General features: G+C 38.7%; 1 protein-coding gene across 1 annotated transcript in view; it reads right to left on the bottom strand.

Moving 5' to 3' along the window:
• Positions 1 to 18,745: 18,745 nt before the first annotated feature.
• The window catches only part of GBE1 (1,4-alpha-glucan branching enzyme 1), a 138,194-nt gene continuing 131,149 nt past the window's right edge, over positions 18,746 to 25,790 (bottom strand). The window contains exon 16 of the mRNA XM_066571923.1: positions 18,746 to 20,761. Within this exon, the coding sequence (XP_066428020.1) occupies positions 20,705 to 20,761 (57 nt within the window). The 3' untranslated portion in view covers positions 18,746 to 20,704. The remainder of the gene's footprint in view (positions 20,762 to 25,790) is intronic.

The raw sequence follows: 25,790 nt of genomic DNA, 5'->3' as shown, positions 1-25,790 counted from the left end.
GCCATCAGCCCTGACCTTGAAAACATCACTTCCTCACTCCAATCCTTGGCCTTTCCCCCTGTACAGCACCTGGAAACTATTCTTTTAACCTGCAACCTGGTTCAATTTTGATTTAAAACTCCATATTTTACGTCTTTCACATATTGCAGTAGAAGCACAGCTCTTATTTTTTAAAGGAACACTTGACTCCTTTGTTGTCAATTGTACAATGTGTATTTTTTTTCCTTATTAATATCTCTATAATGTAGAATTTAATTTACTTTCCACCATCTTCCTTTTAATTATTACCAGACTCATAAGCCATAAATAGACGAAACATATTGATGGGACAAGCCTTTTAAATGATGGGACATAACAATTATTAATTACAGCTTAAAAGTCCCTAGCAGCACTTTTTTGCTATAAATACTGGCTGACTTCAAAAACTTCAAAAGGAAAAGACTAGTATTGTGCAACAGTCAATTAATTAGATATACTGCAGATATCTTTCTTAATGAATTTGATTATTAATAGCACAACTGTCAGATTTAAATTCTGACTCAAGTGTTAGCATCCACATATTTTTTCCAAGGATGAATATATCAGACTGCATGGGCCACCTAATTTAATTGCAAATTATTTTCTCTGCTATCATGTTGTCTATTGTATGTTGAGTTCACCTTAGTGCACTTATTCAGAGAGCTGTGCTAGGTGGCAAAACTTTAAATCATCCCTAAACACAAACAATATTTTGCATTTCTTCTCTCTGTTCTCTGTTATTTTCTGTGGAAAATATCAGAATTTTATTCTTCGTTTAAATAAAATGATTGCAAAATAACACGCCTGACACAAGTATATCAAGAGTGTCCTTTTTAAAGACATGAAAATGCTTAGCAACTTTCTGTTTTAATCCCAAGCATGTTTGGGAGCTGGTAATTTCTTTTCAGAAGGAATGTCTCCACAGGTAGGGAAGTTGCTTTGTCAGTTCTGTGAAAGAGCTTTTAATTACCTGCATTTAATTGAGTCTTGCACATAGACATTGGGAAACAATTTGTGAGGTTTTCTGAGTCGACAACACAGTTCACACAATAAATCATTCTTTCTCTCTGTACTTAACTCACATGCTGTCTTTGAGCCAGGCTTTGTTGGTATTCCAGGGATCTTTTTTCTTTTCAAGGAATATGAAAAGCATAGAGAAACAATCTTCTGGTCCCAATAATGTTGCCTGGAGCAGGGTTTGGGATCAGAACAGGACAGCCCTGTTTTCTTCTCAGCTGCACCAGTTAATCATTAGGAGACTGGACAAGCCATGCCACCCTCAGTTTGGCATTTGCATTGAAGTGGAGATAAGTATTTCCCATTTCTGTTGCAGTTTTCTGAGAACTGAAGAAACAAAACCTGCACATGGGAACAAAATACCTTGAGACTGCTTTGCAGAAGTTCAAACACCAACTTAGGCTAACATGAAATTAAGCCTGCATTTTCCAGTTTGCTTCTATTTGCAAATTGTATTAATTTCAGCAAAAACAACTGATTTCCAACTGTGGTCACGACTTCCTGCAAAGATAAAGGGAAGGGAAGCCATGACTAAATGCTTGAGAAAAAATCCAAATATTTGGATTGCAGCAGAACCCAGAGGTCCCCGGTAAAACCAGCAGAAAACTGCCTCTGTTCTGATGTGTTCCTCTCAGGGATAGGATGTGGGGAAAAGAGTAGTTCTAGTATTATTTAGCTAATTAGTGTTTTAGTTTGCTCTTTGTTTTACACAAGACGTGAAAGGTTTTCTGTGGACAAGTCAGAGCACAGAGTACACCAGGGAGAAAGTGCTAAACATTCTAAAGACCTGACTGCACTGGCTGCTACTCTGGGCTCCCATATCCTCATAAATTGATGAGAGTGATCCTGCAGTGAGGAAGACTTGCTGTGCTGTTATTCCACTCAGTGTTTGCCAAGATAAATAAAATCCAGAAATATGCTGCAGAATGAAGAGGTGATGTGAGTTTCTGCAAGCAAAGTCATGGAAATCATTGGCCACTCACCCTTGACAGATCTTTCCTCCTGATGCTTGGCTCTTGTCCTTGGGAAATTCTGCTACAAAGGAAGCTTAAAGCAAACACATATCAATAATGACAGAAAAGATATCACAAAGCTGACACAAGAGTGTGGTGCTGGTGTACAGGTAATTCTGGTCTCCTGAAGAATTGATTAAATTCCTTATGAAAATTTTAAGGCATACTCCTTGGGAAAAAAATAAATCCTATTGAGACAGACAGAGAGACTACTAATCACATTTCTTCTCAATTGTTCTCCCTAGCCCTAATTAGTAGGGAATATTTGCCTTGAAACAATCTCTTTTTCTCCTTCATTCACTTGATCAGCTGCTTATCCCTCACCTGGAGCCATAATCTCTTGTCTGTAGCTTCATAATCTTCTGCACTTCTAAAAGGATTAGGTATCCAGGTGAAGCCTAAACAGCAGGAGCAGATGATCACACAGGAAACAAACACCATCCCGATTTTTCAGATGCCACTTTTCCCCACAGTAATTAGGTGCAAAGAAACTCTAACCACCACTGCCTCTTATAAAGCAAAGAAGGAACCCTGTAAACATATAGAAGAAAAAAACCCAAAAAAAACCCACCCAAAAACCAACACAAACCTTAAGACATATCTTTTTAAATAATTCTCCCCCAAAGTAAAACTGCATAAAACCACAAAATTAGCAATATTAAGAGAATAAGAAGATTAAGACAAAAAAAGAGACAGAGATTATTCTAATGCTTTAACAAATTGCTGCAATCTTTACAATGCAAATATTTTCCATTCTGAAAACAGATGTCACTATTTCTGGGCTTCTAAAAATTGCTGTAGCTGAACTGGGGGTTGGAAGGTTACATTTTCTGTCTGTAGTTTTCACTGGGCAAGATTGAGTCTGCCACTGTACAACCAACACACACATGTTCACTTCATTTATAAATTTATAGGGCATTTCTTACATGTGACTTGGTTTAAAGCCAGGACATCTATTAAGGTTAAGCACTCTGCATGTGATCATTAAAAATGCATGAGGCAAACATTTGTAAAATTCAATATGCATTTAATTAAAAATTAAACATTTGTAAAATTCAACATTTCAAAAATGAAAACTGTAAGATCTAAATCCAGCCAGTTCATACCCTTTTGGCACACCTGATACTGGAGACTTTTCTTTTGTTGTTTACCATTTCACTCTTTTCCAACAAGACTTCTGACATTAGGGTCAAATACAGCTCTCACTAACACACTGTAGAACTGGAAAATTTTCAGTAATTGCTTTGGTTGTCTAAAATCGTGAGAAAAAAAAAATATTTTGAAATGCATTCTTCTCTTTCATTAAGTCTGGGTATGCAATAATTTTCACAAAAAAAAAAAAGGCATATGAATAGGACATTTTTGTTATTCTGTAGTCCTTATATGTGGGAATTGGGTGAAGTGACAGCCTTACCTGGAAAATGAAGCCACTAGAGAAGCAGAAAACAAAGTCAATCTATGCAAAGCCAGATAATTCTTCATATCTCTTCAGTTCAAGTGACAAGGTGCTCCTGCTTGCTAATCTACCAATATTGTCTGTGCCTAACAATGTGTGGATTCCTTCCCTGGCAGTTTAAGGAGCAATGGGTCTGCTTGTCTCCATCAGGAGCCTATGGAGATTTGCAGGAAGCCAAGCAAGGCAGCCCAAACCTGTTCCCAAGAAGTTCAGAGCCCCTTTCATTGATTAGGATAGATTTCACTAAGTGAGTGGACATAATAGACTGCACGAGGTTGGAAAGGTTGTGAAAGATCTGCAAAAGCTCCAGTTCAATGTAGATTGAGTTTAGAGATTTTTGCTGGTGGAACCAGACCCTTCTGTGCTCCTGCCAGCAGCACAGGGGCAGCTTCAAAAGATTCTGTCCAAGCAGGCAAAACCCAGCACCTGAGCCAGGGGAGCTGATATCTGCCTACACCTACATTTCTTCTGAAGGGTTATTTAAAATCTGACCATTTGGCAAAACTCACTGAAAAAGAACAGCCACATAGAGTCAATCTCCACCTGGCAGTCCTGTCTACTACACTGTTATAGACAACTACAAACCCCTGTTTTCAGGCAGAGATATCCATGGAAGTGGGAGCAAAAATTCAGCAGGGATTTAGGCCAGACAGAAGATGTGTGCTGATTCTGTGGCAAGGATTGTCTCTGGTGATGTTACACACTTAATGTTCAGCTGAATTTGAAAAATGCAACTCATTAACTTGAATTATGAAAATAATGCAAAAGGGTATATGCTAGAGGATTTTTTCTTTCTCCCCCACCCCCTTTTTTCCCTTCTTTTTGCTTTGTGTGAAACCACTACCACTCTTCCAGGAGATGCACAGACTGGCTGGAGGTTTGCAGAGAAAGTTACCCTACCTAAGACATTTGCCGTGATCTGAAAACCCCTCTGAGCTCCAGCTGTGGCCAGAGGCACAAGAGCAGCAGTGAGCAGGGTTTGCCATGCAGGCAGGCACAGACAGAGCTGGGCTCGTTCCCTTCATTCCTCAGAGCAGCCTCGGGCCATTGACCTTCCAGAGTAAGCTGCAAAGCTCATCTCTCTCCTTCATGGAAGTGGAAAAAATACTTAAAAGGCAAAAACCAAGACTGAAAAAGCTATGATATGGAACAGGCTGCTTTTTTTTTCCCTCCTTCACATTTGTATTCATTATTCTAACTACAGCATATACTAGAAGAGCCTAGAATCTAGGGCAGGTGCTTTAAATGTCATACATAACTCCAATCCACTAACTAGCTCAGAAAATTGGAATATCATTGGTGATTGCTCAGTTACTAATTAACAATTAAGGACAAAAAATCACTGCAAATGTGTATGTGGCCAATAATTGACTAAAAGGTAAAGTGTGGAAAAGAAAGTGTGTGTGTTAATGGAATATGGAACATTTGAGGGCTGCAAGCACCTGGGGAGGGTAAAAAGTTATACTTCCTTAGACAACCTTAAATAAGAATGAAAGTCGTACAAATTAGGGATAATTACTAAATAGCAACAAAAATCACTCTGTTTGAGTAGCAAAGCTTTAAAAAATATTTTTATGTAAACACCACAGAGTTAATATATCAGTTTCTTCAAAAGAACTTAAGTTGGGCTTTATGTTAAATATTAGCCATTCAAAAAATCAAATTCACCATCTATGGTGCTCAAAGAAGAAAATGTTAAAGATGGATATACCATATATGTGAACTGTTGACCAAGAACTTGAAAGTTGATGAAAATAAGGATCTTTTAAATATTACAGCTTTTGATACACAGTTTGATAACTTATTGGTTCAAAGATAACAAGTGAGAAAGCAGTAGAATACACTAAAAAATAAAATTATAGTAGGACAATGTGACTTTTATAGTCAATACTTGCACAAGATAAATTTACTAAAAACTATCAGATTTATGTTTCTAGAGAGGGGATATTCAGTACTGTTGTACATCAAGTAATATTTCTTAGTGAAGAAGAAAGAACCGGTGTTCCTATTGAATCTCAATTGATTTGTGCTGTGTTGCTGCCAACACAGACAAACACAGGAGATTAGTAAAGGGGGAAAATGCTTATTTTTATATATAACTGGATCAAATGTGATCCATCATCCATGAAGGCACAGACTGTGCATCTCAGCTAAAACTGCTCCTTGCAACCATCTGGTCCAGACCATCACCTGGCCAGTCTGGGCAGTTTGTGCCTGGCCAGGTGCTCTGATGCCTCTCAGCTGCTGTTTGGGAATCACCTCGTGTTGTTTTGGGACACAGTCAGGGAACAAGGGGGATGAAAACAACAGAAGGAAGAACAAAACAGGCAGTGGGGGAAAGGAGCAGGAAGTTCTCCAGGGTACAGAGCTATGATTTTCCCTCTTTCAATAACTGCAGCTGAGCTGCCAAAGTCAATTTAACTCTCCTCCCTGTCTTCAGGTGCTTTGGTTTTAGGTTTGGTATTTTAGTTTTGGGTTTTTTTCTTATTTTAATTTTTTTAGGTTTTGTTTTTTTTTTTTTTTTTTTGGTTGGTTTTTGGATTTTTATTTTTTTCTTTTCTTTTTTTGGTTGGTTTTTCAGGTCAAAGGGAGATTGTGGTGGTTTTTTGTCAGTTTGTTTTTTGGTGTTTTTTGTGGTATTCTGGGAATTTTTTTTGTTGTTGTTTTTTAAATTTTGACAAAGGATATGATAGAAGATTTTTACCATTTGATTTAGGTAGGTTCAATTAATGATCTGTCACCTTCAGTCAACTAATTCAGGAAGTGTTTTTCTCCTTTTCTTCTTCTGAGTCACCCACAGTCCTAAGTACAGTTCATAACTTCATCAAAACTCTTGTTGTTTCCAATCACTCTACCTTTTTCTCATTTCATTTGCCTCTTTGTTTTTCCTTTCACTCTATTCTCTCTGTATTCGCAGTAATGAAAGTAATATCTGTAATTTCTATTGAATAACATAGCTGCCCTACAAGGACTGCTAAATTCTGACCAATCCTGACTAAATTCAGCCTAGTTCATTCTGAGAGCTCATCAACAGGCTGCAAATGAGATAAAAACACATGAGAATGTTGAGATCTAACAACACTGATAATGTTACACAGGCTAACATCTTCATGAGGATTTGGGGAGAGGTACTGGGAACATTTGAGGAAAAAATGACACAACAAGGAAGAGACCAAGCAGCTTTAGTTCATATCTACTCTAGATGGAGTAAGAGAACTAAATAATCACATTTCAGCATCTTAAATCAAGGCACTAGAAAGCTGAATTTCTAGTTTATTACATGAAAGTTATATTGCTTGTTAGCTCAAGTGTTTAAGCTCTTTTCTTTTTTAGTTCAAAAATGTTAAATTTTGCAGTCCATCAATCCAACCATCTCAGAGCTGTTACTGGAGCTAAAAAACCTCATAACGGAAAAAAATTAAAAACAAATTAATGTGAGAAGATGAGATAAATCAAGTAGTGAAGTCAAGAGTAAATTATCAAAAAGATCTTTTATCAAAAATGAATAATTTTTTCTACTTCAAGAGTAACCCATTAATTTTATTCCCCTCACTCCATTCCTTAGCATGATTGTAGTTCAAGCAGCATAATATAAAAATAGGCTTATTAAGATATGAAATATGTTTAATTCTCATCATAAGCACCACACTCCTTCAAAATTTAATTTAAAAATATATATAAATCAGGAGAGCATAAAAGCGTTTGCACTTTTCAATAATTAAGGGGAAAAACGCGTTTATAATTGGCAAACGGTAAGCAAAAGGGAGCCAGAAAATAAATGTCCTGGGTTGGATTTGGCAACTCTGACAGTACTATGACTGCTTTCATTGACCTTAAATGAGCTTTTGCAGCACTTCCTAAAGAGTAATTCCAGGCACAATGGAAAAAAGGCACAATGTAGGAGGTGGAGTGTGATTTGCTATCAGACAGACAGTGATTCCTTGCATATCTGTACATCCTTTCTACATGACACTGAGCTCCCCAGTCATGAAGGAAACAGGGACACAAAAAGCATAAGATATATATTCCTCTTTAAGGCTTTTATCTCACTGACATTCCTCAATTAAGCAAGCTCTTAAATTTCTGTCTGGAGTGGCCAAAGAGAAGAGGTGGGGCACGGCAGCCCCTCCCTGACACAGGGCTACCCCCTGAATCCTTTTGCAGTGGCTTATACCATGTGCAGACTTGCTCATTTTTGCTTATTCACTTCTGCACAATCCTGTGCATTCCTATTCTCTCATGGAGTAATTACCAGATGAGAAAGCACCAAAGGGTCCTTAGGCCAAGGTTTTGTGGTGCTAAAGGGCACTGCCAATCCCAAAAGCAAGAACCTGAGTGACAAATTCTGACCCTGGGGAGTTGGCTGCAGAGCTTATCAAACGTTATGAGATAACTGGCACAACAATTTCAGGGATTCTGGAAGCTCCATGAGAGAGCTTGCAATAAAATAACAAGGTAAATCACAGCAGAGCAGATTGGGGATGCAGCAAAAGTACTGATGGTGAAGGCAAAGTAATAAAAAAGATGAAATAGTTTGCCAGTCATTATCAGCTCTTATTATATGATTATTATTTGGCTGAGATGCCTATATCTATATCTCAGGAACTGTAGGAACCCAAATTCCATTTCATAATTCATAGGCAGCCTGAGAGGTAGGCAGAATTTTTGGGCAAATTTACAATATTAAAACACTTCTTCAAACTCAGTATACTGAGACTTGAATCCTGCTCTCCACTTCATGTAATTCTGATGCTAAAGTATCAGAGTCCTGGTGTCACAAAGACAAAACCACAGCTTGGAGGAGGAAATATAATTGTTCCCACCAACCTAGAATTTGTGATACCAGAACTTTACCAACTGACTTCCTTAAGGGAACCCAGTTCAATGAAAGACTCAATAGAATCTACTGGACAAACAAATAGCACTGAAACCACTTTAGCAGGAGCATTCAGGATTACACAGACTCTGTGGCTGCTTTAGCAAGTTGTCAGGGCAACAGTTTCACTTAATATTTAAATAAATATTCTTAATGTGAAAGAAATATACAAGCATATTTCCTTGTCTGTATATTTTCCTTAATGAATGTAGAGCCTATAAAAAAAGGGCCCATTAGCAGAATTCCACAAGAGGGAGATCTGTCTTTTTATCCTGTTCCTAAAAAAAATAAAAATAAAAAAATCAAAATCTCTGTAAAAGAACAATCTGATGATGGGTTAAGAAAGTTTTCATTGTTTATTATTTATGCATATCTGTCTAGGAATTTCCTGAGTAAACCAGAACTTTTGTGTTAGATTTGTTCAGGCATACAAACAGGAGCTGTTCCTGACCGTAAAACAGATGGAATCTGGTTAAGTATTGATGCAGTCCTGCACTCAAAGAGAAGAAATATATTTTGTGTGCACATGCACAGGGCACACACACATCCAGACATGTTTTTTTTATGGAGACAAAACATCCATAAAAAGGAGAGACAGAACAGTCAGAGGGGATCAGGTGTCCCTAAAAGCAAAAAGCAGTGCTTTATTACCATTTCCACTTAAGGTCATGGCAAAGATCTGGTCTGGCTTTTCCCCTATTCAGGATCAAGGAGCTCAGGTCTACCTTGCTCAGTTCCCCAGGCACATTAAGATCAAGATGTCCAAAAATGATGATTGCACCAAATTAAGTGTTTCAAGCATCACAGAACATTGTTTTAGCTTGGCAGCAAAAAATAAGAACTGTTTATATGATTCTTAAACATTTGTATATTATCAGTGTGCTGAAAAAACCAAAACCAAAAATCAATTATTCACTCAGAAAGACACTGACATCTGCTTAGGAGGAGAAACTAACTTAAAGTTATTGCTGGATTTTTATGGAAACAGGAATGAATTTTCCTGGAGGACTAGAATGAGAGCAACAGTATCAAGGGCAGTGTTCATCCCATCCAGCTCACAGGTGGGCTTTTCTCATTACTGCAATTAAGGAATAATTCAGTAAAGGAAATGCATTGCAAGCTCTGAAAGCAGTTAATGAACATCCTGAAATGCATCCTTCTTTGTGACAGACCTGTTAATTCTGAGCTTCTGTTGAAGATGAAAATCATCTCCCGCGATCCCTTATGTGAATATAGTATGGAATCATAGAATGGTTTGGGCTGGAAGGGACTTTAAAGATCATCTCATTCCTCCTGCCATGAACAGGGAACACCTTCCTCTATCCCAGGTTGCCCGGAGCCCCATCAGACCTGGCCCTGGACATTTCTGTCCTGTGCCTTGGGCTGCTACAATCTCCTTAGGCAACACCCCCAGCACCTCACCACTCTCACAGTATAGAATTTTTTCCTGATATCTGATCTAAACCTGCTTTCATGCTGAAACTATTCCCCCTTGAGTTAATAGTTCCTCTCCATCTTTCTTGTGGGTTCCCATCAGGTATTGTTTGTATCGTCAGAAAACACCAAACTCAAAGATTGAGAACTAACTCCTGATTTTGAATTTATGGCTGCATCAGTGGAATGGCAACCCTCAAGTGAAGCAGCCTAAGAATGAAGCAGGGAGCCTTCATTCTTAGGAGTGAGGGGAGCCAAGTGTTCCACTATGTGTTGCTACATAAATTAAACCCCTCCTCACATTAAAAAAAAAAACAACATAAAACTTGTTAGCTTTTAAAAATCTTCTGGCACACAAAGACAAATTAGTCCCAGCTAAAAAACTCTCTCAAGCCAAATTACAGTTGTCATCCAAACATCCTGTTGGTAATGATTTCGTTCACTGAAATGTTACATGCACTGCTTCAATTTATAAATCTGCATTTCAGAAGAAAAAGTGCAAAATAAGGTCTAGTAAATTAGATATTAAAGATTTTGCCACTGACTGCAGTTTCTGTTGCATTAGACAAGCACATTATTTGCCATAGCAGGCAGAAAAACAATGACTAAAGGCTGTTATTATTCTGTAACAGCTACATTAAGATAACTGCAAAAATAATTGTAGATTCACAACATCAGCTCTGTGTAAACAGTTCCAGAAACATTTCTGGAACTTTAATTTGGTTTGCAGTGTTACATAAAGAACAGGGTTTAAGCCAAGGAATAGGGATTGACAATAGTAAAGTCTTGCTGGCCTATTATGCTACATCTGTGTTAGCAAATATTTTAGGAAGAGATGAAAGTGTCTGCTGAGCTTCTCACACTGCTATTCCATGTAGTTTGGACAGTATGCTCTGGATTAGAGACAGTCTTACCTCCTATGCTGAAGCTTCCTGATGGGAAGATTTATTCTGACATGGGAAGTCCTTGCAGTGGACAGCGGCAGGACACGGAAATATTGGAGGTCTAAGCAAAACACGCCAAGGGACATCCAGAGTGCTTTTGTAGAGGAGGCTGTTGTTTATTTCCACCTCTATAGAATCTACACTTTTCTGTCCTGAAATAGCTCTGGAAAATGAGTTAGCCCATGGTAAGTGGAGACCATCCAGGGACTCACTTCAAAACTACACAGTACTGCTCTGATCTGAACCACTGCTGTCGACACAGGCTTGCAGGGCTACCAAACAATTTGCAGCACATTTATCTTTCTGAACTCAACTACCACTTTCCTGTTATCACTTTAAGAGGTTCAGGCCTTTTAGGTAACACTTCTAGAAAAATGTCACATAGCATTATTACACATCACTTGGTTAATCAAGCAGCATAATTTGCGGAAATATTGTGCAACAGTAGGTTGCTGCTGCTAATGATGTGACTTAGAGATGCAGAAGTGAGTACGAAATATTACAGAATGTGTACTTAAAAATAAGGCCAAATTACTCATGTTCCTGTGACAGAGAGATACATGAACAGAAGATTTCAAAGCAGGAGAAACAGCTTCACCACAGACACCTACCAGAGATATCTGGGTATCTGTGCTCCACATTGATTCCTCTATCATGTGCACTCCATCCCCAAACAAACCTGCCTTGCCCAGAAAGAGCATTATCAGACAGGTACCTGCTGCTGGCTCCCTGTGTCTTTTGCCAGCAGCAGCCACTGTGAAAGATGAGGTGAGCAGCTGATCATTTCCAGTAAGAAATGGGAGTTAGAAACACTAAACTCTGTGTGTATGTGCAGCACACTCGAGGTTTCATGTCCTTGTTTACCTCGGTCATTCCGTCACCTGATTTTGTGACATTCCACCTATAATCTCTGGAGCACAGGCAGTTCCTGCATACTGGCATGGACATTACTGACTCCCCTAAAAGAGATGGGAAGAGGGTGAATTTGATTGTACCAATCCAGCAGTTGCAGGAGGATTCACATCAACTCACTCACTCACACACTGGGCATCAGCAGGTGACGTGTCATCACCAACCCTTCATATCTTCATACCTTGGTTTGTTTCCCCCAGTGCAATAGGCTGTACCTGGTGAGTTTTGGAGTGATTCCCTCAAGTTCTGGGCAAGTCATCTGCCACATATCAGCTTTGCAAAGTGAAGATGTGTGGGACACAAAAGTAACTTTGAGATATATGCAAAGACATGCTCAGACTTACCATTTTTCCTCATGGGGGAAATTCCCAAACTACACCATAGAAGCACTGCTCAGCAGATGACATGGAGGAATAAATTTAAGAAGCTCAAGGTGGTTTATTTGCACACCTCTGATTGCAGCTCACATCTGTGGTGTTCCAGTCATTGCTGTGAAGGCAACAGTGGAAACACCACTACTGATCCCTTCAGATCAAGAACAGCCTTGAGGAGCCCCCAGACCAGAGTGACAGAATCTGTAAAATCTGGGCAAATTAGGAGGACCTTTAAGGATGAAGCAAAACATGGGCCAACACATTTGTTCTGCATTCCCCTGTGTCTCCAAGCTCCTGAGAGATTTGTCTTTAATAAGATGGGCCCAAACCCATGTGAATACCTTCACATCAAGAACTCCACCTCCCTGGGGTGGGAGACAGAAAAGTAGGAAGGGATAGGGACAAAAGGACTGCTCAGAAGGATAGAAATAGAAAGAAAACAATTAGAGGCACATAGGGCTGAGTCCTGGGATGTGGCTGGGCACTGCAGGGAGCACCAGCCACCTGCTTATGTTGTCCAGAATAAACAGGAAGATGGACAAGCTCTGTTCAGGAAAAAGCAAAAGCAGACAAGTCAGGTTGAAAGCTATGCTTCACATCAAAGCATACCATGACTTGAAACCCATCAAGGCTGTTAACACCAAAGGTCAGTGTATATAATCAGTCTCAGGACTGTCTACCTGTGAGCTACAGCCAGCGAGGAATCAGCAAATTATCTCTCATGTTTAAACAACCTTGCACAGTGTTTTACATAACAAGGTGTGTATCACCACTCAAGCTCAAATGGGACTATTACAATCAGCCACTGTAACAAGCAGTGCAAGGCAAGTGTTTCCTGGTGAGAGCTTCTATAGCAGCAGCAGATGCATAACTCCAGGACATTTGCTCCTTTGATGTTTTGTACTAGCTCTACCCAGTTGGGCAAATCATATTCAGCTTGTTTCTAAACACTTAGTCACATTACAGAATTCCCTGGGCATTTTTAAAATGGAGTTAATTGTCATAAAGAACTGTCCACTGTGTTCATTCATGAGTATGAGGAATTGCATTGTACTTGTCTGATAAGCTTGAGGACCAGGGGCTGGTAGATCCAGAAGGTTAATGAAAAACAGAAGGAAGAGTTAGTTCTGTGTAATAGCACAACTAGAGCAAACACAAAAATGCAGCACTCACCCCCACTGACAGGTTGCAGGGAGACTGAGATGTCTATCTCAGAGTAAAGAGTTAATTTTCCAGCTTGAGCTACAGATCTCAGCAGTTTATGACATTCTAGAGTTGCATTTCCACAAAATCAGTTCCCCAGCCAGCCCAGTTCATCACTTGGCATCTCCAGCATTTGTGCAAGGACCACAACCAGGACAATCACAACCTGGCCCACCTGGGAAAAGAGATGCTGAGGGCAGCAGCTTGCCCAAACCACTGCCTGCCAAGCTCCCCAAAAAGCACCAGGCAGAGGCTACACAGGTGAATGGAATTTTACAAGTCCAAGGAGGCCTATGAAAAGCCAACTCAATAGCCCTATCACTTTACATGATTATCAAAAATCTTTTTTTTTTCCCCATAAAAATAGCACAGTAATTCAATTACACAAGGAATTTAATGAAATCCCCCTTTAAGCAGCTGCATACACTAACAGAGTTAAAGCTGTGAGTGCCCATGCTTTGCACATAATGGAAGCATTGATTTTGAATAGTATTTTTATAGAACTGTTCTGGAAGGGTTTTTTGACAAATGTCTTCCTATGAAAATGCTCACTTGTCATAATCCAATATTTTTCATGGAAAAAAACCCCAAAAAACCTGTATTTCAAATACTGGAATATTTTTTGCCTTGGGAAAATAGGGGGTTTTTTTTGCACAAAAGCCTGTTCTCTATGCCGTACAGCTCATCTGCTCCATTTCATGAAGTGATCAACAATAGGTCCCTTCAGATAAACAAACCCGGATAGAAAAATTCATTTCAGTTTTGGACATGATGTGCTTGCATAATTTGCTTTCTCATGCCAGTCTAAAGACATGTTTTTTTTGGTGCTGCATAGGGCTAGCTTTTTTCTGACAAAGACATGCCACAGTCAAAGATTTAAAGTTATTAGTGGCATTGCAAAGGCAGGAATTTAAGTGGTATTTAACAACACCAGGCAGCATCTTCAGTCTCTCCTCTTATCCCCACCCTATAAAAAGCAAGGCTAACCCCACCTTCTCACTGATGACTGAAAACTGGGATTGCCTCAAACATTCATAGGTAGCAGTGACACAGGTCACAGAACACAGAAAGACTCAGTGTTGCCTTTGGTCTAAAACCACTGCTAGGAACAAAGAAAACAACAAAAACCCAGAAGCAGCAGTCAACAGCTGAAATGAGCTTTGTGCAAAAGTAATGGTTAAAATTCCATGCATTTTAAAGGTCAGGTTTTCATTTAATGTTTCAGCTAATTTTCCATATCTTCACTGAACCAGGAGGTAGTCTTCCACTACCACCTTCCCATCCTCCCCTTTAATAATGAATAAAATCTTATGAAAGATTTTACATTAGAACTCACTTAAATTTTGAAGTAGAAAAATATTTTTACACTTTTCTACGGGGATAATCTTATGCTACTACTGCAAAAGAACAGGTCCAAGAACTTTTAGCATAAAATGGACTGAATATAAAGACTGACTGACTCATACAGGTGATACCTGAATAGAAGGAAAATTAACCTACTCCAGTTGTCTCACTCTACAACCCAAATAAACACAAGACACACACTCAGTGTTTTGTGAAGGGCAGCTAAGGAAAGTTGGGATATATCTCTCCCCTTTTATTTCAAATTACTTTCAAATTACTTCAAGTGACTTAACCTGCTTTCCTCCTGCCAGCCAATTTCCTTCTGACATGGACAGCTCACTCAGTTTTTGCTGGAGGTGGTGGGTTGATCCCAGCCAACAGCCAAACACCCTCACGGGGTGCTTGCTTAGCCCCCTCTCCACCAGGATGGTGAGGGAGTAGAAGGAAGATGAGAATACCGAAACAGGGAGAGCAAAATGTGCATGTGCAAGCAAAGCAGAAACACAAATTCATTCACAACTTTCCATGAGCAGAAAGATGTCCAGGAACTCCCTAGCAAGGGGTGAGTGAGGACAGGGTAGGAAATAGAAGGCCTTCACACTGCAAACACCATTCAGCAACAGCTAAAACACTGATTTATCAACACTATTTTAGCATGAACCTGCCCCACCAGACCCAGTACCCCAGGACAGCTGGGTGCTTGCCCAAGTCCTGCTGCGCTGGGTTTGGCTGGGGTAGAGTTGGATTTCTTCACAGTGGCTGGTAGGGGGCTGTGTTTTGGATTTTTGCTGAACACAGAGTTGATACTATAGAGATGGTTTTTGTTATTGATGAGCAGGGCTAGCACAGGGCCAATACTTATTTCTGTTTCTCATGCTGCCACACTGGTGAAGGAGCTGGGGATGCCTGGGAGGTTGGGAGGAAACACAGCCAGGCCAGGTGACCCAAAGTGCCCAAAGGGATATTCCAGACCACATGGCATCCTGCTCACTGTTTAAGGTAGAGGGAAGAAGGAAGAAGAGGGGGATGTTTGGAGTGATGCCATTTGTCTTCCCAAGTCACTGTTATGTGTGATGGGGCCTTCATCTCCTGGAGATGGCTGAACACCTGCCTAATTATGGGAAGCAGGGAATGAATGCCTTGTTTTTCTTGTGCTTGTGTGCACAGCTTTTGCTTTTCCTATTAAGCTGTCTATATCTCAAACCCATGAGTTTTCCAGCTTTTACCCTTCTGATTCTCTCCCTGATCCTCTGGTGGGCAAGTGGCTGCCTCAGGCTTGGCTGCTGCCTGGGATTAAACTACAACACCCATTACAGCACTGGCAGCTTGGTTTCTTCAGTGTTTGCAGACACACCTCTCTTCCTAAATGCACTCTACCTGTTCTGTCATAAACCTCACACCACCAGCAAGGAAAGAATGATGTGAATTTAATGCATTGAATATTCAATAACAGACTGTCCTTGTTCTATACATTTAAATTGTCATCTGTGAGGCACAGTCAGAAGAAACAAGGAAGTTGAGAAAGCTCACTCCTAGCTTTTAATAATATGGAAAATTTGAAGTTAATTTGACGTGGAGCCAAATGGAATGGATGATTAGCACTGCATCAATTTTAGTACCCTCCTAATATTGAGAAATTATTGTCTTTGTCTTAACTTTCTACAAGTTTTCAGACCTACTTCAACACTTAAGATTTTTTTTCAGTGTTCAAAATAGCTTTGTAAATATGCAAAACCATCAGCTCAGCTCAGACTGATTTCTTCAATACCTACAAATTCTTATGTTTTGTCCTAATGTATTTTAGGCTTTAATTTACCATGAATAACCAAGACTTATTTATATTTACAGGGTACATATTGTACTCACAGGCATGAAAAATATAATTTGTCTCATCTAATGAGTCATCATTAGCTTTTGTTTCTACCTTTCCATAAGTAGAATATTTTTAATGTATTCAACTGGAGTTATTTTTACCCAACAACTTATATAATTATTTTTAAGAGGAGCTGTCATATGTCAGCCCATCACTATTACTGCAGGTTATTTTCACATAAATCAAAAACTGAAAAAGCCTACTTAAAGGAAACATTCCATGATGAAAAAAAAAAATTTTTCTCTGTATATAAAGGCAATCATGACCAAAACTTTTGGATTTCCTTTTTTTTTTCTTAAAAAAAAAAAGCTCATGAAACTTTCAGAAAGATGCGGCTTCTCTCCTCAATAATTTGAAACCAACTCTAGATAATCCGAGAAACCAAACAGAATTAAAAAATAAGATTGGCATAAGAAGCAGCTCTCCATCACAGCAAATTACACCCTCAACCCTTTCAAAACACTTGCACCATAAACTCTGAGGTGTGAAAATACACACGTGCAGAGTCTTCCTTGGCAAAACACTTCAAATTAATTGTTAAAAAGATACCATTTACAGGCTCATTCTTCTGAAACTGGGATCCCAGATAAGGAAAGATACATGAAAAATATGTAAAACATTGCTTCATCTCTGTAGCAGTAATTCAACAACATCAACATGCCCCGTTTAGAAACATCAGTCAGTGATAGAATACTTAAATTTCTAGAAAATTAAATAATGAAGCAGAAGACAGGCAAACCATACACCTCAATTTATCCTGAAGAGAATGTCCACATTTATTTAAGGTAAAGGAAACAATTTCTGCTGTTCATTCAGTTAATCTTCACTCTTCACTACTTAACTACAGAGTTTTAAGCTCTGAGAAATGAGACTACTATTTAACTACTTTTAAGCTCTGAGAAATGAGACTCAAATAGACAAAGTTTTTCCTTTAACCATTAATAGGCTGTTAAGAACCATGAAAAAAATGGGGAAGCTAAAACTACTTCAAGATGCTTAAAACATTTTTTGAAAATAGAATTGTGACTGACAGATTAATACACAAAATATCACCTTGCAGTATCTGCAAGTATCACACACTTGCTTATCTGGTATCTTACTGTTCACACAGCTGCTCTCCCTTTGGCAGAATATTACCAGCACTACATTCCTGTCTTAGAGAACATGGTTAAAAAAAGTCTTTACTAAATTGGATAGAATGAGCAAGAAAAACTTGATAGGACAAAACCCCCATAAAGCTTGAAGAATTTTTTCCAATTAAATTTGTTTTCCAGAAGTACTCACCAATTTTAAATATTGGCTCCATTCTTCATCTTCAAAAAAAACCACCAAAACCTAAGGATAGTAAAGCTTGAGTTGTGGGAGGAGGAGAAAACAGTGGGGAAATTAAAACTCACTGCTCACAGAACACACCAGTGTAGTGGATGCCTGCCTGTTATCACAACAACCACCTGGTCTGGAGAGTAACTTGAATTATTAAGTGCAAAGAACCCTGCACACACAGTGCAAGACAGAGGAAGGTCAGCTTGACTTTTCAGATAAATTGGCAGGTGAAGGTGAGCCTGAGTTTTCATGATGTGTTAGAGAAACTGTGGAGCAACAGCTTCTGGGGCCAGGGATAGCAGGAATTCCCAGGTGACAGGGAAGTCCGCATTTCCAAACCTTGAAATATAAATCCTTCTCAGTCCTGTACACTAAGAGGTCATCTTTAAAGAGTTTACCCTTCACTGTGTCTGAGTATCTCTGGAGAGCTGATTTGAGGTGTGGCCAAGCAAAAAACTTCTGGAACTCATCTGCTTCTCAGAATGTGCCAGGCTTCAACCAGACATGTTGACAACCTCAGTAAATGACTCTAAGGAGGGGCCTTGGTTGCAGAGTGTCACTAGAAGAAAAGTGAAAGATTAATTTCTCTTCAGATTCCATCAATATTCAAGGAGCAGGAGAAAAAAATTGGCTTTCCATGAGTGTTGAAAGGGAAAATTTCCCAGTCTTACAAGACAGGCAGTAGCACACTCACCATTAAAATGCAGAGGTGGGCTTCAAAAAGCCCTAATTATTATGCCTTCGGTGTTTACATGTTCACCTTGCAAATTTTAATTTTGTTGTTCACCTATTAATCTATCATTATGTTAAAGAAAATATGCATAGCTCAAATATTCTACCAATCTCATTATGAACGCTTCTGACCAAGACCATTTTAGGATGGAGCAAAGTCTAATCTGTTTTTCAGTGTTAAGACTGCTGTAAAATCATTTTACAATCCAAGGAATGAAACCATATATGCATTTGTTTTCTCCTCCTCAAGAGTTTATTTTGCATGGTGATTTTACAGTTTATACTTCACATCATACATTTATTCCTTCTCTTGAAGAAAGGTTTGACACAGACACTTGCCATTACATTTTGAAACCTGGAATTGTGCCAGTAAAATAAAATTTAAAAAAAAAAGAAACAAACCACCCTATAAAACATATTAGATCAATACAGTGTAAATATAACATGTTTTAGAAGTTGCTCTGTATTAGAAGGAGAACAATCTGGGGGGGAAAAAAAAAGATAATCAGTTCCAGTTGCTAAACCAGTTCAGTGTATTTTATTTAAAGTCATAGCATAACAGGAATGCTTTTATTAGCCCACACCCAAACAATGATCAAACTGGTGTAGAGGAAAATGAAGCATGATCCTATGGTACTCAACTGCAATATAACATTCTCTGCCACACAGAACATATCAGACAGGGGATGTTCACAAAGCCCTTTCAGTGTGAACTCTGCAAAAGACTGTTTTCCATCATGCTGCATTATTCCATCCCTTATTTTGCTTAAGAAGTAAGCCACAAGTAAGCATTCCAAGAGCTGTGAATAGATTGTCAGTGCTGGCACCAACTATTCAGTAGTTTACACAATGGTTCACAAAGGAAACTGGGTAAAATTATGACTTGGAAATGGTCACGGACATCTTCCTCTTTGGCTACTTTAAAAGTTAGAAAATTCAGATTGGTACAAAAGACATTCATTTCAGAACCAATTCAAATATGTTTTTAAATAAATGGAACAAAATAAAGCATGTCTGGTTAATTTGGTATTAATTTTCCAGAATACTCTGCAATACATTTTCAAATATACAAAATCTTACTCTTTACAAAAAAGTTGTAGCTTGTGAATAAACTCACTTGAATTATCTTAGCAGCACTCCAATAATTAACTATCTTAATTTTAATCAAAAAGAACCACCTTAGTTTGATCACTGAATTTTGAGACTGCTTCTTCACGAGAAGCAATGTTTCAAAAGTTATAAAAGTGCAAGAACATCATCATGTTCCAAGCTGAAAGGCAGCTTCTGCAAGTAGTGAAATCAGTATTGCAAGGTCCTGATGTTAGTGAAATATATGCAGTGGGAAGAACTACACTTCAAGTACCTCTTCCAGTGTGGTATTGTTGCATTAAGACCAAAACATGCTTCTCACTGAACATTTTAGTGATCTAAATAAAATAGTTGTGTCATTTTTGTCCATCTCTAGCAAGTGAGATGCTCAGACTAAGTGATTTGGGTGGGAGCAGACGACCAGCACACACAATAGCATCAGCAGGCCCCCACTCAATCGGCCTGCTCGTTTTGCTGCCCAGCATTTTTGTGCATTTGTAATTAAATAAAACATGGCAAAGTACAAGACTCTCAGAGGACCTTCTCATCCATTTGGATAAGCATTTCTAATTCCATGTTAGACTTCATTGAAGAAGAGGAGCCTCAAATTAGGTCCCACAAACCGTTAGGGCTGCCTTTTAGCCAAAAACTTCTGTTTCATTTAAGCAAACTACTTACTTTTAGTAAGAAGCATTAATACATAATGAATATTTGAATTCACTATCAAAACGAGGATTATAAGAAATTACAAACTTTGGAGCAGGATCACTCTTACCATTCCTGATAAAATTCTGTAAACAACAATTTAATTGAGAATACCTGCTGCTTTGCAACACCTTAAGTAATTTTGTACTACTAGAACTACAAACCCAACATTTTCCTTTCTGCCTCTTTGTAAAGCTTCCTCAAAAGAGGGTCTAGCAAGTCAAGACCTCTGCAATTACATGTGAATATTAATCTTACATTTTAAACACCTACTATTACTATACTCAGCCTCAGAAAGCCTCCTTAGAGCAAGTTTTGTTATACTTAGTACTAGTACAGTGTATCAGCACTTCTTTGTGACTTGCTTCTTCTGTGGTGGTTACAGAGAACTTCACTTTGGGATGTCCGTGTTGTGAAGCACAAGAGCAACTCTGCTTGGAATGTACACCTAGGAAAAACATGACAAGAACAAGAACAGCTGAAAAACCCAGAAAACTTACAGGACACAATTTCTAAAAAACAGCATATGGAAAAAAACCCCCATATTTTAACTGTTAAAAATCTGTCATTTAGGCACTGTTGTGGGTATAAATATCATACTTAAAGAATGATTATTGACTGCTTAGTCCCTAGCTCTGGAATTACACAATATAAAAATTTTAAAGGCAGCCTGATTACAATCTCTTTTCTATTTTTCTTTTAACAGCTTATTGTGATATATTTTAGGTGGCTACCAGGAGAGGGCCTCATATGACTTACAATGACCAGTTTCAAAAACCTGAGAACATCCAGGTCAACAGATGGGTCAGTGATAAATGACAAAGTTCTGCAACTCTCTTTTGCTGTGAATTAAAGTTGTCCCAAGGCCTGTGATGTCATTTCATACAGGTAAATACCAGCAGTATGACACAGCAGCATATTCTTCACACTCTTGGCACCTATGGAATGTCAGTGGCTGAGCGATAAAACTCCCTCTCAAAAGTGGACAGAATCAAAATTAGCCATTTAAATGATTGCACTTTTCTTCCCCCTTTTTTTCCCCTGAATACCAAAAAAATACCCAAACACATATACTCAAAAGACTCCTCATAGATCACAAAAGAACTCGTGGCAATGTATTTTACATGACATTCCTTCCAAGCTGAGCAGAGTCACAATCAGAAAACAAGACTGATATGTGGTATCTACCAATTACCTTGATACACGGTACTCCATCAATTGTCAGGCCTATGAATGTGTTTTCTGAACAAGTCAATAAAAATGCAATTATAAAAGGTAACACAAGATTGAAGATTATTGGTTTCATTCTGACAACGTCTTCTTTTGGACCATCCTTTATCCCTGTGGAATGTCTAATATTCTGCAATTTCAACTGCATTATCTGCTAACGAGAGCCTGATGGCACGAAGGGCTTTCATTGTTTTCAGAACAGAATAAAGCAATAAAGCAAAGAGCTTTAGGAAAAGGAGAAAAAAAGGAAAACAGCTGATCTTCATTGAATCAGACAGAGCAGTGTCCAATGCTTCTTGAAAGGCAGCGAACATAATGATTTCCCCTAAGGTTTCAGTGATAAATAGCTTCTATAAACTGGTGCAGGAGAGGAAATACTTAATGAAGTCAACTACCTCAAAACATATAGATAAAGGAGAGATTCTGAAGTTGTGCACTGAGAAATTCAGCGGTCTGGGTTTGGATGATGAAGTGAGAAGGGAGAAGGAACAAACAGAAATAAGTTTTCTAAGAAAGAATTTGTAAAATGTTACTTCAGTGATGGGGAAAAAAATAATGTTAATGTGGGACACAGCAATTCTCAATTATATTCTGGTCAATAATGTGTCAGATCCTAGGAGAAGTAAATTATCCCAATTCCTTTAAAGTCAATTTACATCAGCAGAGAATCTGAGAGCAGTGTGGATCATCCAACTCCAACCACTTAATTGACAAGCAGAATTTTAACTGGTTTAAGCAGAATTTCAGATCTTGCACAGATGATTGTATTTAAACTAATGACAGATATGTTTTGTACTTGACATGAAGAGCTGTGTCTGCCAGCTTATTACTTTAGTCACTTGTTTTTTCCTAACCTAGGGAAATTAAATACACTTTTTAGAGTTTTTTATCTTAGTGGGCTTCTTGCTAAATCATAGAAAAGCCACATATGGCTCTATCTCCTAATCTTACTTCCTTGGTCATGTAACCACCTCTGAGGCTATTTGCTACAAAAAGCAACAATTAAGGCATGAACAATGCAAAAATATCAATTATTGATTAAGCATATGATTAATTACAAATAAGATTATTAATTTTTTATTCCACTGGTGTAAAATTTTTTTGAAAGGAAAAATACGACACAACTATTAGACACTACTTGTTACAAATAATAGGTATTATAGGTATATAAGCATTATTATTATTCCTTTCCTCCAGCCCAACAATATTTCCAGAAATACTACATTCTATGTGCTCTGGCTTTATCACTAGTTTAAACAGACAGAACTCAGAACATTGTGTGATGGACTGAAGAAGAAAAATGTGACCAGTGAGGTTGGAAAGATCACTTGTCTTTCCTGAGATAAAGTGAAAACTGGAAGATTATCTGTCCAGGATCCCAGCAGGGTTTTCAGGCCCTCCACTCCTCCTTCTGACAGCCTGAACCAAAATACTTCCTCAGCCTTTTCACTCAAATATTATTCCTTTTCTTCCAGCACCTCTCACCTGAATTACCACTCTTGTAGCAACATATCCCCTTTTACTTAAATTTATTTTCTCTATATTTTTCCTGAGCGTACTGACTATTTCAAGCCATTGTACCAAGTCAACTGTGCTCCAAGCATATGCTTCAATCTGCCACTAAGTGACACTATTAAAAAAGCCAGGAATCCATTGCTGACAGGGTAAGATGAAATGCAAGCATTTCACTGTATGTTTGAGTCTAGACACTTTCAAAATATATAAATGTATGGATAATCGAATTTTTAAATGTATGGATAATCCTTAGCTCTAGATGTGTCTGGATTGGACCTTGAACATTCAGTTGATCAATGATTCACTCTAATTCAGTGTCATCTACAACTGTGCTCTGTCCCATCATGCTGGTCACTGCTCCAGACTCCCAACAGGATCATCTCCCTCACAATTCCTAAGACTCTCTCCTTGATTCCAGTCAAGAGATGCACACAGAGCCTCTGACTGCTCAAACAGCAGTGGCCAAGCCAGTTTTTAACCCACCCAATAACCTTCTCTTCCTTGTAGTTGCTCAGCTCCTAGGCAGGAATGCTGCAGGAGACAAGGCTGAAAGTCTTACTGAACTGACTGGAGCAACCTTGGCACACAGCTTGAGTCATTTCATCAAGAGAACAATCAGGCTGATCATGCATGCTCTGACTTTGCTAAATCCAGGTTGGCTTTCTGACTGACCCATCTCATGTAACCCACTTGCCTGGGCACAGACTGCAAGAAGTGGTTCTGGTCTCCTGAGGAATTGCCCTACAGACCCCTCAGCCTTCCTTTTCAGCCTTGGTTCGGCTGCCAGAAGTTTCCCCTGACCACTATGATTTTTCTCAGATAATATTCACCAGCCTTGCAATCACATCACTGAAATCATCCAAGCTTCTGGGTGTACCCCACTTATATACAGCCTATTTAACCTATTGCCCTGCTACTTTATGTTCAGTAGTGCACCATCACACAAAAATATCTGAAAGCAGACTTTGCCCTTGGAGTCTGAGGGAAAAAAAAAAAAAAAGCACTGCATACTCCTGTATTGTCCATATTATCCATCAAAGTTTTGAGTCTTCCCTTTGTCAAGGGAAGTCAAGGGGAGTCTTCCCTTTACCTTTTTTTTTCCTTATCAGCAGATTTGCAAAATCACCTTCCTCTGCTCTTCATTTTGTAGATATAGTATACAGCCTGAGATATAGATATCCATCTATAAATAGACAAGTGTACTAAAAGGACACAGAGGCTTCCTGATTAAAACCATTACAGGAAACCTAGGTATTCTTCAGCAAAAAACACTATAAGAGATATGTAATTTTTTACTTTCCATACCCTAGGAAGTGTCACTCACAGAAGTTTATTCTTTCATATACTGCTGCTGAATTATACACTTTCAATTACCAGCTTCAGTTCTACTGATCTCTGTTCTTTTAACCTGCTTTTTTTGATCACAATTTTTATCCCAATTCATGTCTCTTTCACCATTTCCCATGGCTCACTTGATGACCATAGACAGAAGTGAAAACCCAAAGAACAGAATGTTAAGGAGAATTCACTCATAGCTTACCCACATCTTGACTGTCATCAATCAAATCACTCTCAGAGTCTCTCTTCTGTTCCAAGCTTTCTGCTCATCCTCAAAGTCCTTTCCAGCCACTTCCTTCCCTCCAGGCTCACCCATGTTGGGAAGGGCCTCAGGAGACCCAAACTCTCTGCTGAAAGCAGGGTGAGCTCTGAGGTCAGGGAGGGTCACTCAGGATCTCAGTGAATTGTCCCCCTGTTCTCTGTACCATTATTAACTTACAACCTCGAGCCCTCTAAGGTTCACACCAACTCCACTATTTTAGGAAGCTAAGAAGACACCTAAAAACACACACAGGAAGGTTCATGAGGCCTTTTCTGACAGAAGAGTGTAACATGGGGATTGGAAAGCATCCAATCTGTTTGAGACAGGATGACTCAGCTACAAAGACAGTTTTTGACAAAGTTAACCTTGAAAAGTTTACTCATAAAATATCACTGAATGTCTTTTTATTCTCAGCTTGTCAGGAATGGAATAACTGCTGTTACTTCACCAGTAGATGTGCTAGCAGAGAGGATGGTGGGGAATCTTGTTCATAAGGCAAATACAAAATGGGATTTTGTTGGCACTTTTGACCTTTTTATACTGCATATCCATATGAGGCAGCTACACTGTCTGAAACTAGGCAAGTCCCACACAGATCAAGACTTCTGGCACTAGAACAGTATCTCTAGTAAAGAGATTAAAAAAAAAAAAGATTTTTAATAATCAACCTCTTTCCCACCAACTACCTATCAAGATCATAGTCTACTCATGCTGGCTACCTCACAAACAGGACAAAAACAACTGGTACTATTACTGGCCAGGATTGTAAGAGCTTTTCAGCCAAATTCTTACTCCTTATACTTTATTTTTTTTTTCTGTGAATATCCAGAACACTTCTAGGAAAATAAGAGATTTAAAGAGTCAAGAAGAATACAGGAATGCCACATGTAGGAAGCACCTGTGAAGAGCAGCAGCTATAGGCAGAAATATCTCCTTACATATTTCAGGAGAGGACTAAAATACACAGCAATCTCCAAATATATCTAAAAACCCACAAGCAAGAGGTTCTACAAATGACAACTGTTACTTTCAGATCTGTCAGAATAATTCAATACCAGGTGCAAGCACAACCAAAATTGGCTGGAACTGCAATGAACTACTCTTCCTCTGACTTTCAGGATTGGAAAACACC

The sequence above is a fragment of the Molothrus aeneus genome, chromosome 2 (assembly GCF_037042795.1).
Source record: "Molothrus aeneus isolate 106 chromosome 2, BPBGC_Maene_1.0, whole genome shotgun sequence".
Taxonomy (NCBI): domain Eukaryota; kingdom Metazoa; phylum Chordata; class Aves; order Passeriformes; family Icteridae; genus Molothrus; species Molothrus aeneus.
This window is presented reverse-complemented; position numbering and strand designations above follow the sequence as displayed.